Source organism: Astatotilapia calliptera, chromosome 20, assembly GCF_900246225.1.
Source record: "Astatotilapia calliptera chromosome 20, fAstCal1.2, whole genome shotgun sequence".
Lineage (NCBI taxonomy): Eukaryota > Metazoa > Chordata > Actinopteri > Cichliformes > Cichlidae > Astatotilapia > Astatotilapia calliptera.
In genome coordinates this window covers 28,850,827-28,868,434 of record NC_039321.1, presented here as the reverse complement: position 1 = coordinate 28,868,434, position 17,608 = coordinate 28,850,827, and the positions used below count along the sequence as shown (strand labels likewise).

At 40.9% G+C, this 17,608-nt stretch overlaps 1 protein-coding gene across 1 annotated transcript; it reads right to left on the bottom strand.

Annotated features, from left to right (window-relative positions):
* Window positions 1-248: 248 nt before the first annotated feature.
* sp5l (Sp5 transcription factor-like) lies at window positions 249-2,226 on the bottom strand. The gene is made up of 2 exons (XM_026154285.1): window positions 2,018-2,226; window positions 249-1,662 (listed from the first exon to the last, which is right to left on the bottom strand). Exons 1-2 carry the CDS (start codon window positions 2,069-2,071, stop codon window positions 622-624), a joined length of 1,095 nt encoding a protein of 364 aa, XP_026010070.1. The 5' UTR covers window positions 2,072-2,226; the 3' UTR covers window positions 249-621.
* Window positions 2,227-17,608: the final 15,382 nt, after the last annotated feature.

Sequence of the window (17,608 nt, the reverse complement as noted above, 5' to 3'; positions counted from 1 at the left end):
GAGACACTCATGTTTATATTTTTAAAAAAAAGAAGATTCTTACCTTGCAGTAGACAAATTAGCATATGTTTTGGAAAAAAATTCTAACGATCAACAGTAACACAGGCATTCATCCATTCGCTCGAGGGAACAGAAATCAGAGCTGTACTAAGGCATACATTTATTTAGGAACATATTAGGAAAGCCTTTTGAAATGTTTTTCATGTCTTGCAAATTCATCACATGAAAAAAATATTTACATCACAAAATTAAAAATAACAAAAAAACCCCAACTCTGATCAAATTTAAATGAATTTGAAAATGTGAAAGGGATACAATTAAGTTAACTCTAGGCGAGATCCGTTTGTGTGGCTTGAAGAAAGGTACACTGAATGCAGCACAAACTCTCACAATATCGCTTAGAAAGGCTTCAAGTTTTCTTTAAAGGTGCGTGGCTCCAAACAGCACATAATTATTAACTCAAAATGATCACTAAATATACTTTATGGTAGTATTTGAAGTCCAAAGCAGAGCTTTGACAACAGAATATATTCAGGGAGCTTGACGCTTACCCTCTAGTGCAAACCTATGGCAGTGAGTGTGAGTCACACATTCTTGTCTCTGATTGAAGAACCATAGCGATTATTCTCTCTTAATGTTGGTGAGCAGAGGGTCCGTGCTCTGTGAAGGTTGTCCAGATCGGCTCTTCCTCGTCTGGTGGGTCTTCACGTGTTTGGAGAGGTGGTCACTCCTCATGAATCTCTTGCCGCACTGCTGGCATCCAAAGCGCTTCTCCCCGGTGTGCGTGCGGAGATGCCGCTGTAGCTCATCCGAACGGGTGAAGCTTTTACCACAGAAGAGCCAGTTACAGATGAAGGGTCTCTCCCCGGCATGCCAGCGCAAATGAGCCTTCAGGTGTGAGGTCTTCTTGTACACTTTGCCACACTCTGGGATGTGGCAGATGTGCAGTCTCTTCTTTCCGAACTCCAACCCTCCGCCATTTGCCTGGCAGTTGGGGCATTTGCAGCGGCGGCAGCGGCGAGTGGAGCTCAGCAGACCTTTGGAGGTGCCCTGGAGAAGAGCAGCTATCTGGGGCTGATGCCCCAAAACCAGCTGTCTGCCCAGGGAGAACGGGTGGTTAGAAGGGGTAGCGTTGGTCTGGGGAAGGCTCCACCATTGCTGCCCTTCTTCCACATGGCCTCCGGACAAATGATGCCTACCTGATGAATTTGGGAGGAAGCTGGGGAAGTTTTGTCCCACATTGTTATGCTGAGGATAGTAGTGGCTGTTGGTCTGTGGCTGTGAGGACAGCACTTTAACAGGGGAGAGTTCAAAGGAGTAGGATGATGGTGGTTCAGCTGGAGGGGTAAGAGGCAGCTCATGGTGGTGATGATGGGGGTGATGGTGATGATGATGGTGACCCAGGCCAGACTGCATGTGTCCAGGGAACTGCATCTTGGGCACCGTGAAGGTCATCTGATGTGTGCTGAGGGCTGTGCTGGGTGGCATGTCATTGCTCCAGAGCTGAAACATTCCAGATGTTGAGCTGACGGTGCCCTCATAGGGGAACTGAGAACCCTCTGAGCCCATTGTGCTCCCCACCTGCCAGGCCTGGCTGCAGGTGGTGGCCAGAAAGGAGAGGGCGTTGGGTGCCCCCTCTGGAGAAGAGCTGGGCGTCCGGTCCTGTGTAATAATATACAAAAACACATCAGGTTTCCTGTCCTACTCGATGATCTTCAGGGTCAACAAATTGATTTAAAAAAAAAACAAGCATTAAATTTTTTTTCAATCTGGCAAATTGAAAATTAAACTTTGAAGTTAAAAAAAAAGTTTACATCAAAAAAATATGTGCAAACTATTTTAGTTCCCTCCCCTCGTTTCCTGCTAGTTTCAGTTGTCATAAAATGATTTTACCATCCGAGAAGCTAAATACTATTTTACAAGTTGTGAACACTCGCGCTCTCACAACAGAGAAAAGGAGGAGCAAACAAACGCATCCGCCTTAAAACAAAATAAAATAAAGAAGAATCTAACAAACCTGTAAAAATGTGTGCAAAAAGTTGTCGGTCCGTTGTATCGTCAGCGCAGCCATCTGTCCTCGCGCTGCTTCTCCAAGCACCTGCAACACAAACTGCGCCGAGAGGCACCGACGCACCGGCGCTAAACCACAGCTGGTCGCGCAGAAGAAAAATATGCTCACAGTCTTGAATGACTCCGACGCTTTGGCAGCAAACACTGGGAAGTTTATTCACATTCACTCCACTAGGTAAATGTTTTCAGAGTGCTAGCAGTCCAGGTGGTTATTTTAAAACAGCCGAAGGTGCCTGCCCTTTAGAGAACTTAGGGGCAGAGAGGCGCGGAGTAAATCCTGGCGATCATCTCAAAGGCGCCGGAGCTGCATCTTCTCTATATAGTGAGAAAAGATCCTCTCAACGGGGTCTTCAGTATGATGCAGGCGAGCCCGTCAATAGAGAGGAGATGTGAGGGAGGAAGGAGGGGGGCTTGTTAGGTGAAGGGGTGGGCTACTCATAATTTCACTCAATTTCAACCAAACGCTGACCCCAACAACTGACTCCTCCCTCAATTGTTCTGAGACAAAAAAAAAAGACTCTAACAATGATTTTAAAAAGGCTCATGTAAAATCTGTGTTTTAGAAAAGCGTTTATTTGAGCTGACATGGTGTGTTTGAGATCCACTTCAATAATTCAAAAAAAGCATACGCAACTGTTACCCTATACAGTAAGAGAAAAAAAGAAAACAAGTTGCTGTTATGTGTTTCAGCAACTTTCACTGAGTGCATTTAGGACTAAATTTTGCACAAGAACAAAATGCTTAGTCTGTTAAAAGATCTAAGATAAACAGAGCCAGCTAAGTAGAAAAGAAAAAAAAAACCTCTCTCACTCTGGGAGTATTTACATGCTGATTTAACTCCATTGTGGGAAGTCAAGTAAAGATAGAAAGCGGGTGGATTTTTATTTTTGGCAACCATTACAGATGCAGTGTTAAATGAAAAGGTGGCCAAACTATGATCTCAAGTCAACAAGCAGAAGCAGAAACAATCATACAGGGCAGCAGTAAAACAAAGTGCACCACTTAAGGAAACAATGCACAATGAATATAAGCCTTTTTCTTACTTGTATAGATTGACTGGACATTTTAGAGGATTGTTAATTTTCTCCTAACAAACTTGTACCTCAACACAACAGCAGGCGCTTCTTGGCCACGTAAGGCTCGCAACTTTAAAGAAAGTCCCAGTATTTTCCGTAATTGATAAAACTCAATCAAAGGCTCCGAGTTCTCACCAGTAGGTGACATGTCAAATAGGCTGCCCTGTGTGACATCTCACATTTCAAGGTTCAAGTAGAGGCCGCCTCAGATCTGCTCCATTAAATGCAGATTGAATCTTAATCTTATTCTGTAAATCTGTTCACCATTACAATGTTAAGAGTTTAAATCCAGGCCGGGAACCTGTTTCTCATGTAAATTCCTTGTTCCTCACTTATCTGCTCCTCACTGTTTCACAGGCTGTGATCCTTAAATAAACACACCCCACAGTGAAGCCATCTGAAATGAGGAACAAAAATATATCTGCTTTAGAAATACATTTAAACACAAGTGTAAAGTTCCTTTCATTCCTCTTAGCCGGTGAGTGAATTAGCAGGTTTTAAAAAATACATGGGAGGCAGCGATTTAATCACCTAACTGTACCATTTGGTTATGGGACTTTTTTTTAAGTTACTGGTGTGAAAGCCAAACGGAAAGCGCAGGTTATGTAGCCTCCTTAACATCCAAAAAAGATGTGACATGCAGACTTAAATCACACCTATAGTTTTTATTTTGAAATGTGAAAGGATAAAGATGCCAGTGCTGCTGTCCTTAAAGATTTATTGATTAAAAAAATGTTTTTCAGTGCTTTTCGGCATGCAAATCAATGCTGTAGTTAGATTAAAACAACGTGGATTTGTTTCTTGATAATTAATTACCTGTGCATGAGGTAACAAATATAATGTAGTCACATGCAGCCTTGCTAGGTAAAAAAAAAAAGCTCTCTAACTCCAAATAAAAGGCTGAAAGAAAAGAGCAGAATCAAAAGAGTGAGGAGGACATGAAAATAGGAATGTATCTTGGAGGCAGAGGTATACTATGTCTCTGGTTTATTACAGAGCAGAAGTTGTTAATTACCCTGATTCTTATTTCCTGTCCCCTCTCCCCCACGCCACCCCACCCCCACTGTACTGCCTCCCAGATGAGTGTCTTTGAAGTGCAAAGTACTCTCTCCTCACTTTGAACTGTGAAAACAATGCTCATGTGGTGGTGCTTACCTTCCCCATGTTACCTCATTTAAATAGACCTGGATACGGCTTCCACAGTATTCAAGGGAAAACTAATTTCCAGAGAAAGAGGTCCCTGTGTTCATTAAACAGCTGGTGAGATTGCTGGTAATCAGGCGCGCCCCGTCATACATCGCACGCTGCTTCTGACTGGGTGGCTACCAGCGACTTCAAAATCCTGGCAAGATGATGCAGATGTTCTCATGCACCTATTTCCAGTCAAAAACATGTCAAAGAAAAACAAACAGATTTTAAACTCTACAGGGATGCTCGTGATAGTTTAGTATTTTTGAAAATCTCGCAGTCTTGGAGGAGTTTTTCAGTTTTTTTGCCCATTGCAGAACACAAATGGTGCTGTTTTTGTTTTCAGACATAATCTTTGCCTGCGTGGAATATGCAAGTGGGTATTCAAGCTGTTTATCATGCCTGGGGGGCATTTTAAAAGCCTCAGATCACTAAATTGTCCCAGCTGTCTTGACCATCTGCACTGTAAAAGGGCAGCCACAGAGGAAGGCAGTCTTTGTACTGGTGGCTATGTCAGAAAGCCTGTTTTACAACACAGGCCTGCTTCAATGGCCCTCGTGTGACAAATGTGGCCTAATGGATAAGACAGACAGCATGCAGAAGCCTGCAGCTAACTTTAGTGCTTCACTCTTCAACCATTCACGAAGACAAGACGGGACACGATGGGTCATAATTACCGTGACAGTCAGTTTCTTTAGGATGAAGAGCAGCGCTTACAGATGGAGTTTACAGTGCAATCAGTTGATACCTCATTCAGGAGTCAGTTCTTCTTCATACTCAGTTAGAAATGTGTGTGATGTTGGAGTGGGAGGCACAGAGGGAGATACTGAACAAAGACTGATGTTTACTCTGCAAGGTACTAATAAGGTTCTTTTCTGTAGTTTCAGGGACACCATATGTCAGATTTCTACCACAGCCAGACCATTTCTACAGCTAAGCGTTGAATACCGTGGAGCCCAGAAACTTTAGATTCTTTCCAATTGGCACAGTCAGTAATTGGAACTGGTCTCAAACCTTAAAGATTTTAATATCTTTCTCTAGCTTTCAAATTCCTTTTTTTTAGAGCATGATGGGAAAGAAACTGATGAAAGTGTTTCATTTTCTTTTTCTTATCATATTTAGTTATTTAATAAATATGATGTTTTGGTGTGGAAACACATCCACATTATTTATTTATTCATTTCCCCCTGTAAGCACAGTAGGTTTGATTGCATGAAGAGATTTATCTTAAAGAGCTTTACTCACAAGTGTCTTCATTTAGCTTTTTAGTTTGCTAATGGAATAAATGATAAATTCTAACAAGTTTAATCAGAATTGGATTAAAACAATTCCCAGACTTAGAATTGGTACTCGGGAGTCTTGATATCACAGCGGGATTCTGAGGTGATTCCCACCCCTGCACCACAGTTTACATTGCTCCGTGTGTGAAAAGCAGAGAACTATAATAATTCCCTCATCTCATGTCCATTAGCATGTACAGAAACCCCAAAATCTCCTGTCTTGGGCAGACACAGGCAGACAGCACGCATCTCCACTTGTCAAAGAAAACTTTTATCAATACCAAGAGCACTTGAAGTTTGTTTGCATTTTGTTTTCCAGCACTCTTAACAACTTCAGAAGTCAGATCACAGGAGTATCTGATCAAAGCGCTTCGTGGTTAGTTCTGGAAACACAGGAGTGCTACGCCACGCTTTGATACTCCACATCAATATTTCAATTCAACAATCACTTGACATGCACCCATACTCCCAGAGACGAAAGACGAAAGGGGGGGGGGGGGGGGGGGGGAGAGCAAGAGAGATCCAGAGAAGATGGAGGGGGGTTTGTGAAATACATATACAGTAAAAGAAATGGATTGAGAAGAAATTACTGCCTTCTTCACCTTCATAGCCAAGTTAGATAAATTACACTAATGTAATTCTTGAAGGTTAATCATGCAACAACTCCAACCCCAATATCTATCTATCTATCTATCTATCTATCTATCTATCTATCTATCTATCTATCTATCTATCTATCTATCTATCTATCTATCTATCTATCTATCTATCTATCTATCTATCTATCTATCTATCTATCTATCTATCTATCTATCTATCTATCTATCTATCTATCTATCTGTTTGTGTGTGTAAGAGCAGAGTCCTGAGTACTGAAACTAAAACACTTGTCACAGTCTGAAAATCTGAGCAGAGGAGGTGTTTCATGTTTTATCAAAGGAAAGTAGTACAGGAACTCTGCAGTGATAAAGATGAATGCAGTCCATCTGCCAAATGTCACTTTCACGGTGCTTCATGATCATTTCATCATCTCGACAGGATATGATATGCTTTGAAGGTTTTGGCCTATAAAATATTGCGTTTGATCTGAAAAAGAGAGTTGTGACAAAGTTGCATGACGAGACATGTAGTCATTCAAAACATAAGTGACGCTGCTACTTAAGGTTTTCTTTTTTGTTGGTTTTTTTTTTTTTTTACCTTAAAAAGACAAACAAAGTGACAAATGTACACAGGTTATGCTCTTTGTGATGAGAATAAGATGAAAAGACCAACAGCCACTGCTTCATATCTTTGTGGTAAATGTGAAGCTAAAGGCAGTAGCTGGTTAGCTCGTAGGCTGGAAACAGCAAGGTCTGTTCAAAGATGACAAAATACACTTAAAGTTTCAACCTTTATTATGTATTATTAAATTATTATGTAACATAGGCATATTATTATTGAAACAAAACGAGGTGTGGCACTGACTCTCTCAGCCTTTTGAACTCTGTTGAAAGTTTCTCTAAAAGATATTTCCTCAAACAGCATTTTTATTTTTTCATGCACTTTGTTATTATGCATGTATATATTTACTTAATTTATTTATTTTGTGGCACGATTAACACACAGTTGCAAACATGGGTCGAGATGTCACACTCCTGCACTGTAACAGAGCCGGGTCCCCTCGATGTTGAGGGGAAGGGTTCAGGTTTTTATGTTAATTTGCCAATGATCTGTTTATTTATGGGGATGTCTTCAGTTGTATTTCATGAAGTTACATCAGATATATACTGTATATTTGTTCATGACCAGTGAATTTGTCATTATGATTGAGAGAGTTTATATAGAAGGTGCTACACATCGTGTGGCGTCCTCTCTGCGTTTAAAGTATCCATTGTTGCACTTTTGAGCGTGATAACTTTATGTTAATTTATTTTCCCCAGCACAGCATTTAAAATTAATGATTACTAATTTACCGGGAAAAAAATGAATTGTTTATTCATAGGGTTTGCTGTGTAAATTCCCTAAAAAGATGAATTCCCTACAATTGCCTGTCTGTGCAATGTGACACAAAATGAATAATAAAAAAGCAAACACAGAGACAAAATGAGAAAGAAACAATGGGATTATCAATCACAGAGCCTATGCAAACCCACTTAGACAAAGACGACACAGGTAAACAATTACCTTTAACACTTGACAATACAGTTTACAGCCATCAAGTTAATGTGGGTATTGTAGCATGCAGGGACCTCTGCCAATTGATCTTATAGCGTTGTTCAGTGGCTGCGGGAGACACGAGCACCTGTCATGGTAATATTAGCTGATCTGATATAAACTAGTGCTGCTCACTCTCAAAGGAAGCAGGAATTAAAGTTTAAGAGTTAGTAAAAGTCTGTGTTTTTATTAAAATTGTGTATCATGAGTATATGCTGGAGAAAATGACTACTTGGAATATTGATGTAACAGAAGGCCTGTATTAGCATTAGCAAAGGCCCATAGTATCTTGTCTCTTAAATATTACCCAGGAAGCCCAAACATGCCATCTGGGAAGAAGGACTGAGATCAGTATGGTAACCGGATCTTATGGCAAAGCTCCAGCTGAAATCAGAAATGCAAAGCAGGAGCAGAGATACAAGGGCTACATGTGCAGAGGAGTGCTGCACAGCCCGAGCAGTAGATATATTTGTAAATGTACGCCTGTGATGCCACTATCTGTTAAGCCCCTCCGTCAGCTCAGCCTGCGTAATGTGAGGGGAAGTGTCACCCTGTCACCACCATGCCAGGGATCAGCCTGCTGTTTGTGTGTACTGCTAATCAAGCCAAGCTTTGAGGAGGAGGGGAGAAAATGACACAGAGGCTCTTTCATCTAATCCTTGTGGTGTAATTTGCACCTCAGTAAGTTTAATTGATGACTACTGATCAAATGCTTGCCTTTGAAAATAAAATCTTTGGGATTGTTATTTTCCTCTTCAACCTGCAAAAGGAATTCTTAATGCACCTGATGAGAGGTTTCCAACTGATGGATCCGTTTTAACTTTAGTACAGTGCAGTGAAGAGCCACAGCTCCTGCCAATATCATGTGCATTTTCTTTTATTCACTGCAATGACTTTAGATGCATTTGATTAAGCAAACTTAGAAGACGTATATTTTTTCCCTTTTGCAGCACTTGCAGCATATGCACCTGGGTTCTGTGTATGCACAACTTCCTCCAGAGATCCAACCTGAGTATCAGTGTCATTCAGATAAATGGAAAGTGACAAGCCCAGCTTATCAATGTCAACGTCAGGGCGCTCTCCGGGTGTTTGATTCCGCTCTTTTCCCACAGCTGAACAGAAGGCTGTGCTTTGCAAAACAAACCAACAAACAGGGATCCTGAAGAGTGTGATGAAAGAGTAAACAACATGGCCCGGTAACATGCCCCACAACCATGACACTTCCTAAGTAGGTTACCACGGAGGGTAACCCAATTTAACAGGTGTGTCTGACTGTAGTCAGAACATCCAGAGAACTTCAGGAAGTTAACGGCATCCCAGCAAAGTGAGGCTGATGAAGGCTGATCCAGCTCAGGACCGTGGCCTTGAAAAATCAAATGGGCCCAGCACTAATCCCCCCCACGTTCATTCATGAGTTCATTATCAAGAAAAATTATAGGGAGTCAATCTATTGATGTTGCTTAACTAATTGTAAAGCTGGGGATTCAAAAGCAGATGTTGCATTTCAAAGCAGTTGTTAGCAAGGAGACAGGTTATGATTTATGCTAAAATGTGTGGCTTCAAAGCGTCGAACGCGGCTTCTAAACAAATTGAACAAGTCAAGCGCTATTCACCCAGGACCAGGAGAGAGCCCAGCGCATGTAGATCAGAGGCGCGCGGCTGCCGCTTGTAATATCACTCAGTGGAGGAGGGGGTCCCACTGGGGGGAAGCAGCACATAGAGGCTAACACCGAGCCGTGCTCGCGCAGAAAGGAATTATGTACGAATGCAGCTGCAGCACCTGTGCAGAAACTACGCCCGCCTCCCTCCTGGAGCATCATCCACACAGGGGGAGTGGAGAGGGGTGGGCAGCATCTTGAGACTTGACATCCTTTCTGTGGATGGCACTATTATTTGGGAGGGGATGGAAAAGTTGGTAGAAGATACCAGGCCTATGTCAACACACTGATGCAATTTTAGAAAACATGGAAAGCTGGGTTAGTTGTTGGGAAGATTGGTGGCTGGGGGAGGCTTAAAAATGTGTTCATCACTGTTGTCTTCTAAACGAGGTAAAGTGTCTGAAAAAACAGAAGATGAGCAGGCTGGACTAATTTCCCATCTTCAGTCCAGAATTATTGATTTAGAGAAAGAGAAAGGAAGAGTTAGGAAGATGGAACTGGAGAGCTATATATTCAGTGTTTGGATTTATTTGTTGAAATGGAAATACATGTACTACACACAGGATGTAACATATTTCCTGATAATGCATGCTGCATGAAGGAAAAAGGTGGATAGGATCGGTGTATCATCCTGAATTTTACATTACAGAAGTATTCCTCCTTGTTGATGTTGCTATACATGTAAAAAGACAGACTGCACGGACTCCTCTCACAAGTCATTTTTTTCCCTTCAGTTTTCTGCTATTTGATGCAGCCTAAATTGGGACGAGAGAAACGAATTGCTAAATTTTTAATTAACTTCATAACATCTGCACTTGTGCTTTGAGAGAGCAGCGAGATTTCCTTTTAACCTATTCCAGCACATTTGCACACCAAGGTAAATCTTGATGCTGGCACTCTTACAGAAAGGAAGGGGGAAAAAAATCAAAAATGGAAATGAACTCTCACTTGTGTGTGCAGATCAAAGAGGCGGAATTATTCAACTTTTTGCCATTGCTTGATCTTCAAAAAAAGAAGAGAGGAAAAAGTAGAGGAAAATCTGGATGGATGAATGAGTTTTAGTTAAGAGTGTTCTTCAGTTGTTTGAAGGAGTGTTCGTTTTCTCATTTGGTGTATTTAGTTGTACATTATGACTTTAATGTCTTGTGTCTGGCTTCATTTCGCAGGTAAAACAGCTGCATGATAAGTGAGATTACCACTGGTTAAAAAGTGGATTCGCTCCTCTGGCTCAATTAATCTAACCCTTTATTTTTAAGTCTTTCTCCGGCCTGTTAAATGTCCATTTTTTAATGTAAGTAATAGACAGTGTAGAATGCATACTATACAGGAATATGTAATAAAAATAAGAGCTACAAAGGTTAGATAGGTAATCAGGCAGAGATGGTGACTTTAATCATAGCACCACTAACACTAATTGTTCAACTGCAACAGCAGCTGTTTTATATTTAAGGGAAATTTCTACTCAGCCTGCTCGTGCTTACATCCTGTACACACAGGCAGGCCTGTGTTTCGTTCACTATCAGCCTTAATAATACAGTAACAGAGTTTTCTCAGTTCCACATTATAAGGAATAAACGAGCACACGTGTTAAGGTAATATACAGTTTGTCTTTGCCCCACTAGGGAGAGCTGTTGAGGAGCAAACATAAATAACAGGGCAAGAAGCACATCTCTGTGGGGCAAATATTTACACTTCCGGGTATAGATTTGAAGCAAAAGAGTGATTCATGCAATTGTTGCTTTAACTTGGCTTAAACCTGACTCTTCTGCACTCTTGATTCTTTACCTTCTGCTATTACAGGCTTTCCTGTCATGTCAGAAGTCTGTGAAATTGGAGCAGACAGTGAGACCAGCTTTGCTCTAAGCCCCCCACGCCCCAGACCCCCTGCTCACCCCCAGGGTTGCAAGCACCTGCACAGGTAGTCCTGACTGATGTGGGTGATATCGCAGCACACCAAAGCTCCTTTAACAAATCTCCCTTTGATGCAGCACAAACAATGGTGTCTCTATAGGAAACCCCCTTACCTCTGTCTGTGTATGTGTGTGTGTGTGTGTGTGTGTTGGGGGGGAGACTCTCAAACAGAAAAAGAAAATGGCACAAAAAACTTCCAAATGAGAGGGAAAACGTTCTGGTTAAAGGAGGAAAGCACTGGATTTGCTTTACCCCATCTCTCCACAAGAGGACACTGCCAACTTGCATCGGCCCTACTGTACTGTGAGAGCATTTCACAAAAAAAAATGCTACAATTGCTGTGATAAAATGACATTTTACAAAAAAAATGCTACAATTGCTGTGATAAAATGACATTTTACAAAAAAAATGCTACAATTTCTGTGATAAAATGACATTTTACAAAAAAAATGCTACAATTTCTGTGATAAAATGACATTTTACAAAAAAAATGCTACAATTTCTGTGATAAAATGACATTTTACAAAGAAATGCTACAATTTCTGTGATAAAATGAGTACTGTTTCGCTTCCTGAAATTCTTTCCCTTTTTGGAGTTTTCTCTTATTTCTTTTTCCCCCCTAAATTTTAAAAGTGCATCCTAAATTTCTTAGAGAAATCTGCACATACAATAAATCCTGGTGACGTGTATTTTGTGATTGAAAAAGTAACAAAATGCTGGTGAAAATTTCATCATGTTCATTCAGGATAGAGCCGCTCAGCAGAAAATGAATTATCAAAGCACTTCTTTCCAGTGTTCACATTTGGGGTGACTTTAATCAGCAATGTTTTGAGGTTGTTCCATGATTGTGGTTTAGATTTGTTTTTGATTTCTGCTTAAAGAGAAACTGCTTGTTAAAGTGACTTTAAGTGCAAAGAAAACCTAATTACTCGTGAGTTGTTCCATCTGTATTACATAACTGTCTCAGTTTTATTTGCCTCTCCCTCAACTTTTATAAAACGTGTTAATAACTTGTATATTAGCAATAAACCAATAAAATTAATTAATGCAATTTTTGGGAAATGCTTTTTTTTCACTATGTTTTAATTATATATCTTTTTTAAAATTCAGGCGTTCTGTTTTTTCCCTACATTTTACACAAAATCCTATGTGTTTTCTCCCTAAAATAGGCAGGATAATCAATCTGTGAACATCATAATTGTGATTTTTCACTGTCACTGTGTTACTCGTGCGGTGCCTTTATGCACTTAACAGTGTTTGCAGAACTCCCTTCTTGAGCTATTGATATGTTTAAAAAAAACTCAGCGCAGCCTGCGAGGTGGAGGGGGGCAGGCCCTTGGCTTTGTCTCTCTGTTGAGTGGAGCCATCAGATAACAGCCAGGACAATAGTGCTCCATTCTGAGGGCTCACTTAAATGAGCAGGAAGTGGCGGTGAGCGCCTAGCGGAGGCTTCTGGTGGACTCCCTGGGGTCTGCTCAGCCCTGATGGAGCACCACTGCTGAATGGTTGGAGAGCATGAGAGGAAATGAGAAGCTAGCAGCCACCCAGCTGGAGCCACGGGTGTCCTTTGATGGTGAAAGTAAAGTTGGGAGCAAGGTAAAGGTGATGGAGAAGTAAGAAGAGGCAGAGGAAAAATAAGGAGAAGTTAGAAAAGAAATGGAAAAGAAAGGCGGTGGCACAAGGGGAAAAGGAAGAAACAAGGAGAGCGCTGAAGCAGACCTCACTGGCCTAGAATCAGGGGGAAAATGCACCAGAACTCAGTTGATGACTGTGTAGGTGTGCACCTCACAGGAATGTGCAAAACAAAAACCATTCAACACCAATGTGTTTTCAGAGATGAGATATTTTGAAAGATATTTTCTCAGCCTTGTACATCACTGATGGTATGCCCTGAGCCCTTTCCCCTGGCTGTATCGCGCATATGATGCTTCCGAGCTCACTCACTGCGCACACTACAAAATCTGCCCTGCACTTATATTTCAGAATGCTTACAGCCCACTACTTTGCATTGATAAGCATTATATATAAACAACACTCTGAAGGCGTAACATAATGAAGGGTTACAGGTCTTTGAACATCAAAGAAGCCCACTGCTTCTTTCACTGCATTTTTATTTATTTATTGTCTTAATGTTTTCGACATCTAACAATAAGTAGACTAATAAAAAAAAAAAAGCTAAAACAGTTTTCTGGTTTTACTATTGTTGTCTAGCTTCAAATGTGATTTCATGAGTGATGTCCCTGTGTGGCAGGAAGGTGGTTTGGCAGTGGCAGCCGGTACAGTTCAGCCCCTGCATCTGTTTGCCCTCTCCACCCTGCTTATTTCAGCTTGGTACGTGCAGGAGAGGGTGTCTGGTGCTAGAGCTGCCGTGCAATCCCTCAAGCTGACAAGATCAAGTCAGGAAATCCAGTGTTAATGAATACTATTAAAGCAGACTGTAAATGAAAGTGCACACAAGTGATGCAATGGAGAAAACAATGTTTTGTTTCACGTACGAGAAACCCGCACATTTAACTTACTATTGTACTGTAGTGAACTAACAGTGACATTCAGCTTGGACGTGACACTATGCCAGTATTACTGTTTTAGAATAAGTCCCAAACTTAACCAGACAGTTTGGGAAGCATATCATATATTTTTTTAATATACTGTTCCGCTACTTTCTGACACTTTTACTGTTAATGATTTTAAAAATGTGACAAAGACCCTACACTCCGAGCCTTTTATGAAATATAGCTCTTTGATCCACAACCTTGAGCACACCACCTCACGATGTAGAGAAATCCAAAGTCTGAGAGTCAGGGAGTAATAGAGGATCTTTTACTTTAGCAAGGATACATTTTTGGAAAGATACATTTTACGTAAAGTTTTAGTAGAAATCTCAAAACTAACATGACTAGATGCCACTACAGCTCATAATGTGTTCAATATGGAGATAGCAGCCTGTAAAGATCACTGTGTTGGTGCCCACAACTAAGCTGTTGAGTCAACATAACCATCATGAACTCTGTGTGAGGTAAGCCTGGCCGCACTAGTGATTCTCAAGGACCACTCAGAGTCTTACGCACAAGATAAAGTACAGGAGTCCCTGCAGAGGACGGACGCAAGATCTCAGGTTGCAGTCAGAATATTTAGTGCAGATCTTTCCTGTACAGATGAAAATGAAACTCCCCCGTCCCTACAATAACTTAATGCTTAATGTTTAAAGTTTTATTTATAAGGCTTATTGAAAATTAAATATCATACACATAGTTGAGTCATGCGTACTTCTTATTTATGATGACAAAAATGCAAAAAGGGAAACTTTGATGGGTACAGGAATCTTTCACAATACATAGAAAACATAAGCTATTTTCCCCCATATGCTGCACAGAAACATCCCCCATCTTTCTTTCTTCTCTTTTCAAGCCCACCATTTTTTGTTCAATGCCTGTGGGAGTGATTATTACTCTCAAGTGTGCAACGCCACAAATGACAATGCAGAGAAATGCTGTTTCCCTGTTGTGTGGAATGCTCTTAGTGCTCTAAAGCTGAAAGTGAATCCAGTGTTGACAGAAGTGTTGAGGTGAAACAGACAATGCAGTCAAAGCTCTTACAATGTGGTTCAAGGCTGTGTCGCCAATGTGTACTTGAGCTGCACAATGCTTTGGCATAGGCTAGGAAGTGACACATCCCAAAACCCAGGCTCTCCAGTCAACCCAGAGCCTCAGTAGCCCCGGTCAAAACAACTTGGGCATCTTTCTTTGCCTTTAGACAACAATTCTGATGGCAAAAGAGCCAAACGGGACAGGCGAAAAACAACAACAAAAACAAACAAACAAAAAAAAACAACAACAACTCTCCTTCATGACTTCAATCAAACAGTTATTCTAAGTGGCCAAATCATCAAAAATCATCATGGCAGAGTAAATATGAACAGGAAAAGCAGTGCACTTCATCTGTGACAGAAATCCTCCAGATGAGACTGAACAAAAGTGAGTGTTTGTGCATGTGTGTGACAGCACATCCTGAAAGGCGACACAGCCAGCATGACACAGCAAGGAAGGTCAGCTGGGAATAGAGCTCTCACCTTTTGTTCTTTTCAGATGACAGGCGGCATGCCTAGGCAAAGCGTTAACCATTTGGTTTCCCAAATGTAAGAGCAGTAAAAGTTTACTTCCTTCACCACCAGCGGACCAAACATTTGCTGTACTCAATAAATCCATTATTGCCTTAATCATATGGGAACTGTAGTATGAACATGTGCTTAATTATCTTTATTGTTACCTAACAAGAGCATAAAATCTAATCTCAGAGGATGCTTTTTGAGTGCTCACTCGTTAGGGGGACTTTTGATATAGGCGGGTACTCCCTTACCGCCCAGGAGATGCATGGCCCAGATGTTTGATGAATGGACATGACTTGTGTAGGTGTGGTGGGGGTCAAGAGACGTTCATCACAAATGAACAGGAAAAGCCACCCACTCCGAAATCTTCCCGACTCACGCAAAGGTGAAAGCTGTTTTAAAAGCACTGAACTAATAACTGAAAACCTTTATGTATGACATGCCTTTCCCAAGCGAGACAAAGAGATCTGGGACATGCGAGTAGAATTCACTACACATCTCTGACACTAATTAAATTATAGTGTGTTGCCCGGGGACAGAGATGATGATGATTACAGGTGTATTTAAGCATGGAAAAATTATTAGAAGAAAAACAAAAGCTAAAAAAAATATGCAATTTTTGCTTTCATTAATGTATTTTCTAAAAACAAGCTTCTTTAAAAAAAATATACTTTTTGAAGCAAATCAAGTGGTTGTCTGAAAAAATCCTAGTTTTTGTTTGGCATTTAACCCTTGCAGGAGCTTTCTGACATGTAAGTGACAAATTACCATAAATTTATGACTCAATCTTATGCTTTGTAAGGGAGATGATTTCTGAAGTCAGACAATACTTGGACAGGACAAGGAGAGGCACTAATGGATGGAGACGAGCAGTAGACGGAAAGGGTTGGGAGAGGTAGGGAGACACAAGGAGAGGCTTGGCTTCTAGCAGTCAGCCTCATTGACAAGGTCACTTCCAAAGGAACATGCCATGGGGGGTCGGGACAAGCGTCCCATAAAGTAGATAAAGAACAATAGCAGGAACTATAGGCCACAAAGTAACTGGAGACTCTCCCTGGAAGAGAATAATTGAAAGACCCCGTAAGATCAGGACACACACTCAGCATGAAGGAGACAGGCTGGATGAGGTATTTTTATAATGTGATTAATGCTATTGCAACAAGGAAAGTGGGATCATGAGGTGCGCTGCCAAACAAAACTTCAGCTGCCATCGGATTGGATGTTTTTCCAAGCCTCACTGAACTGTAGAGGTTTTTTTTAGACAAGATAACTGTTTTTCTTCCAGGAAAATTCTGCGCTTCAAAAACATCAACAACAGTGAAAAAAAAAAAAATTAGAAAAAAATAAGGAAGTAAAAAAAGCTCGTTGGGACCCATAGTTTTTGGTTTTGTGTCAGCAGGTTTACTCCGATGTTGTAGTCAGTGTTACTCAAATTAGTAATGTATTACACATTACTCATTACTTTTCTTAAAAATAATGCAGTACATTTATTACTCTCTGGAGAAAGTAGTTTGCTACATTACTAGTTATGTTATTTTTGCGTTACTCTTTAACATCAACTGAACCGCACTGTCACATAATTACCAGTTAGCAATAATAATAACAGTCCCACACACTTACATAAATGCCTGTTCTAATGAGGAGACACACAAGAGCTTTCTGTACGTGTTTTAATATGAACACAGCACCGACAACACAAAATGTAAAGCTGAAACCAGCTCAAAGAGACTTTAATTCTGATTGTACTGTAGAAATGGAGGCTACAATGCTGCACGCCTGACTGCTCGACACTGCTTCTGTTACCTGTACCTAAGATCAGGCTCCAGCTGCAGGGCTCAGCATACACTCAGCTGCAACATCGGCCTGGGTTCTTTGTGAGCTTTGTGTTAGGATGCTGTCGGTGCAGATGCTTAGTTGCATTGTGTCTGTCTTAGATGCTCTTGTCCTTTCTTGCAATAAAAATAACAGTAATGGTTCCTTTCTTTGAATACGAACTATTATCAGCTGACTGTAGTGAAAGGGTGCTGTAAGAAAAAGCATATTATTCTCTTTCTATCTGCCTTTTGATGAAGATAAGTGAAGAACCTTTTTTAACTCAAGTAATCATTGTCAAGTTCTACAATCGAGA

Bases quoted from the DNA above. Each gene is read 5' to 3' on its own strand.
- sp5l (XM_026154285.1), bottom strand. From the start codon at position 2,071: ATGGCTGCGCTGACGATACAACGGACCGACAACTTTTTGCACACATTT. The intron at 1,663-2,017 runs GTTTGTTAGATT...ATTATTACACAG, and splicing joins TTTTGCACACATTTTTACAG to GACCGGACGCCCAGCTCTTC.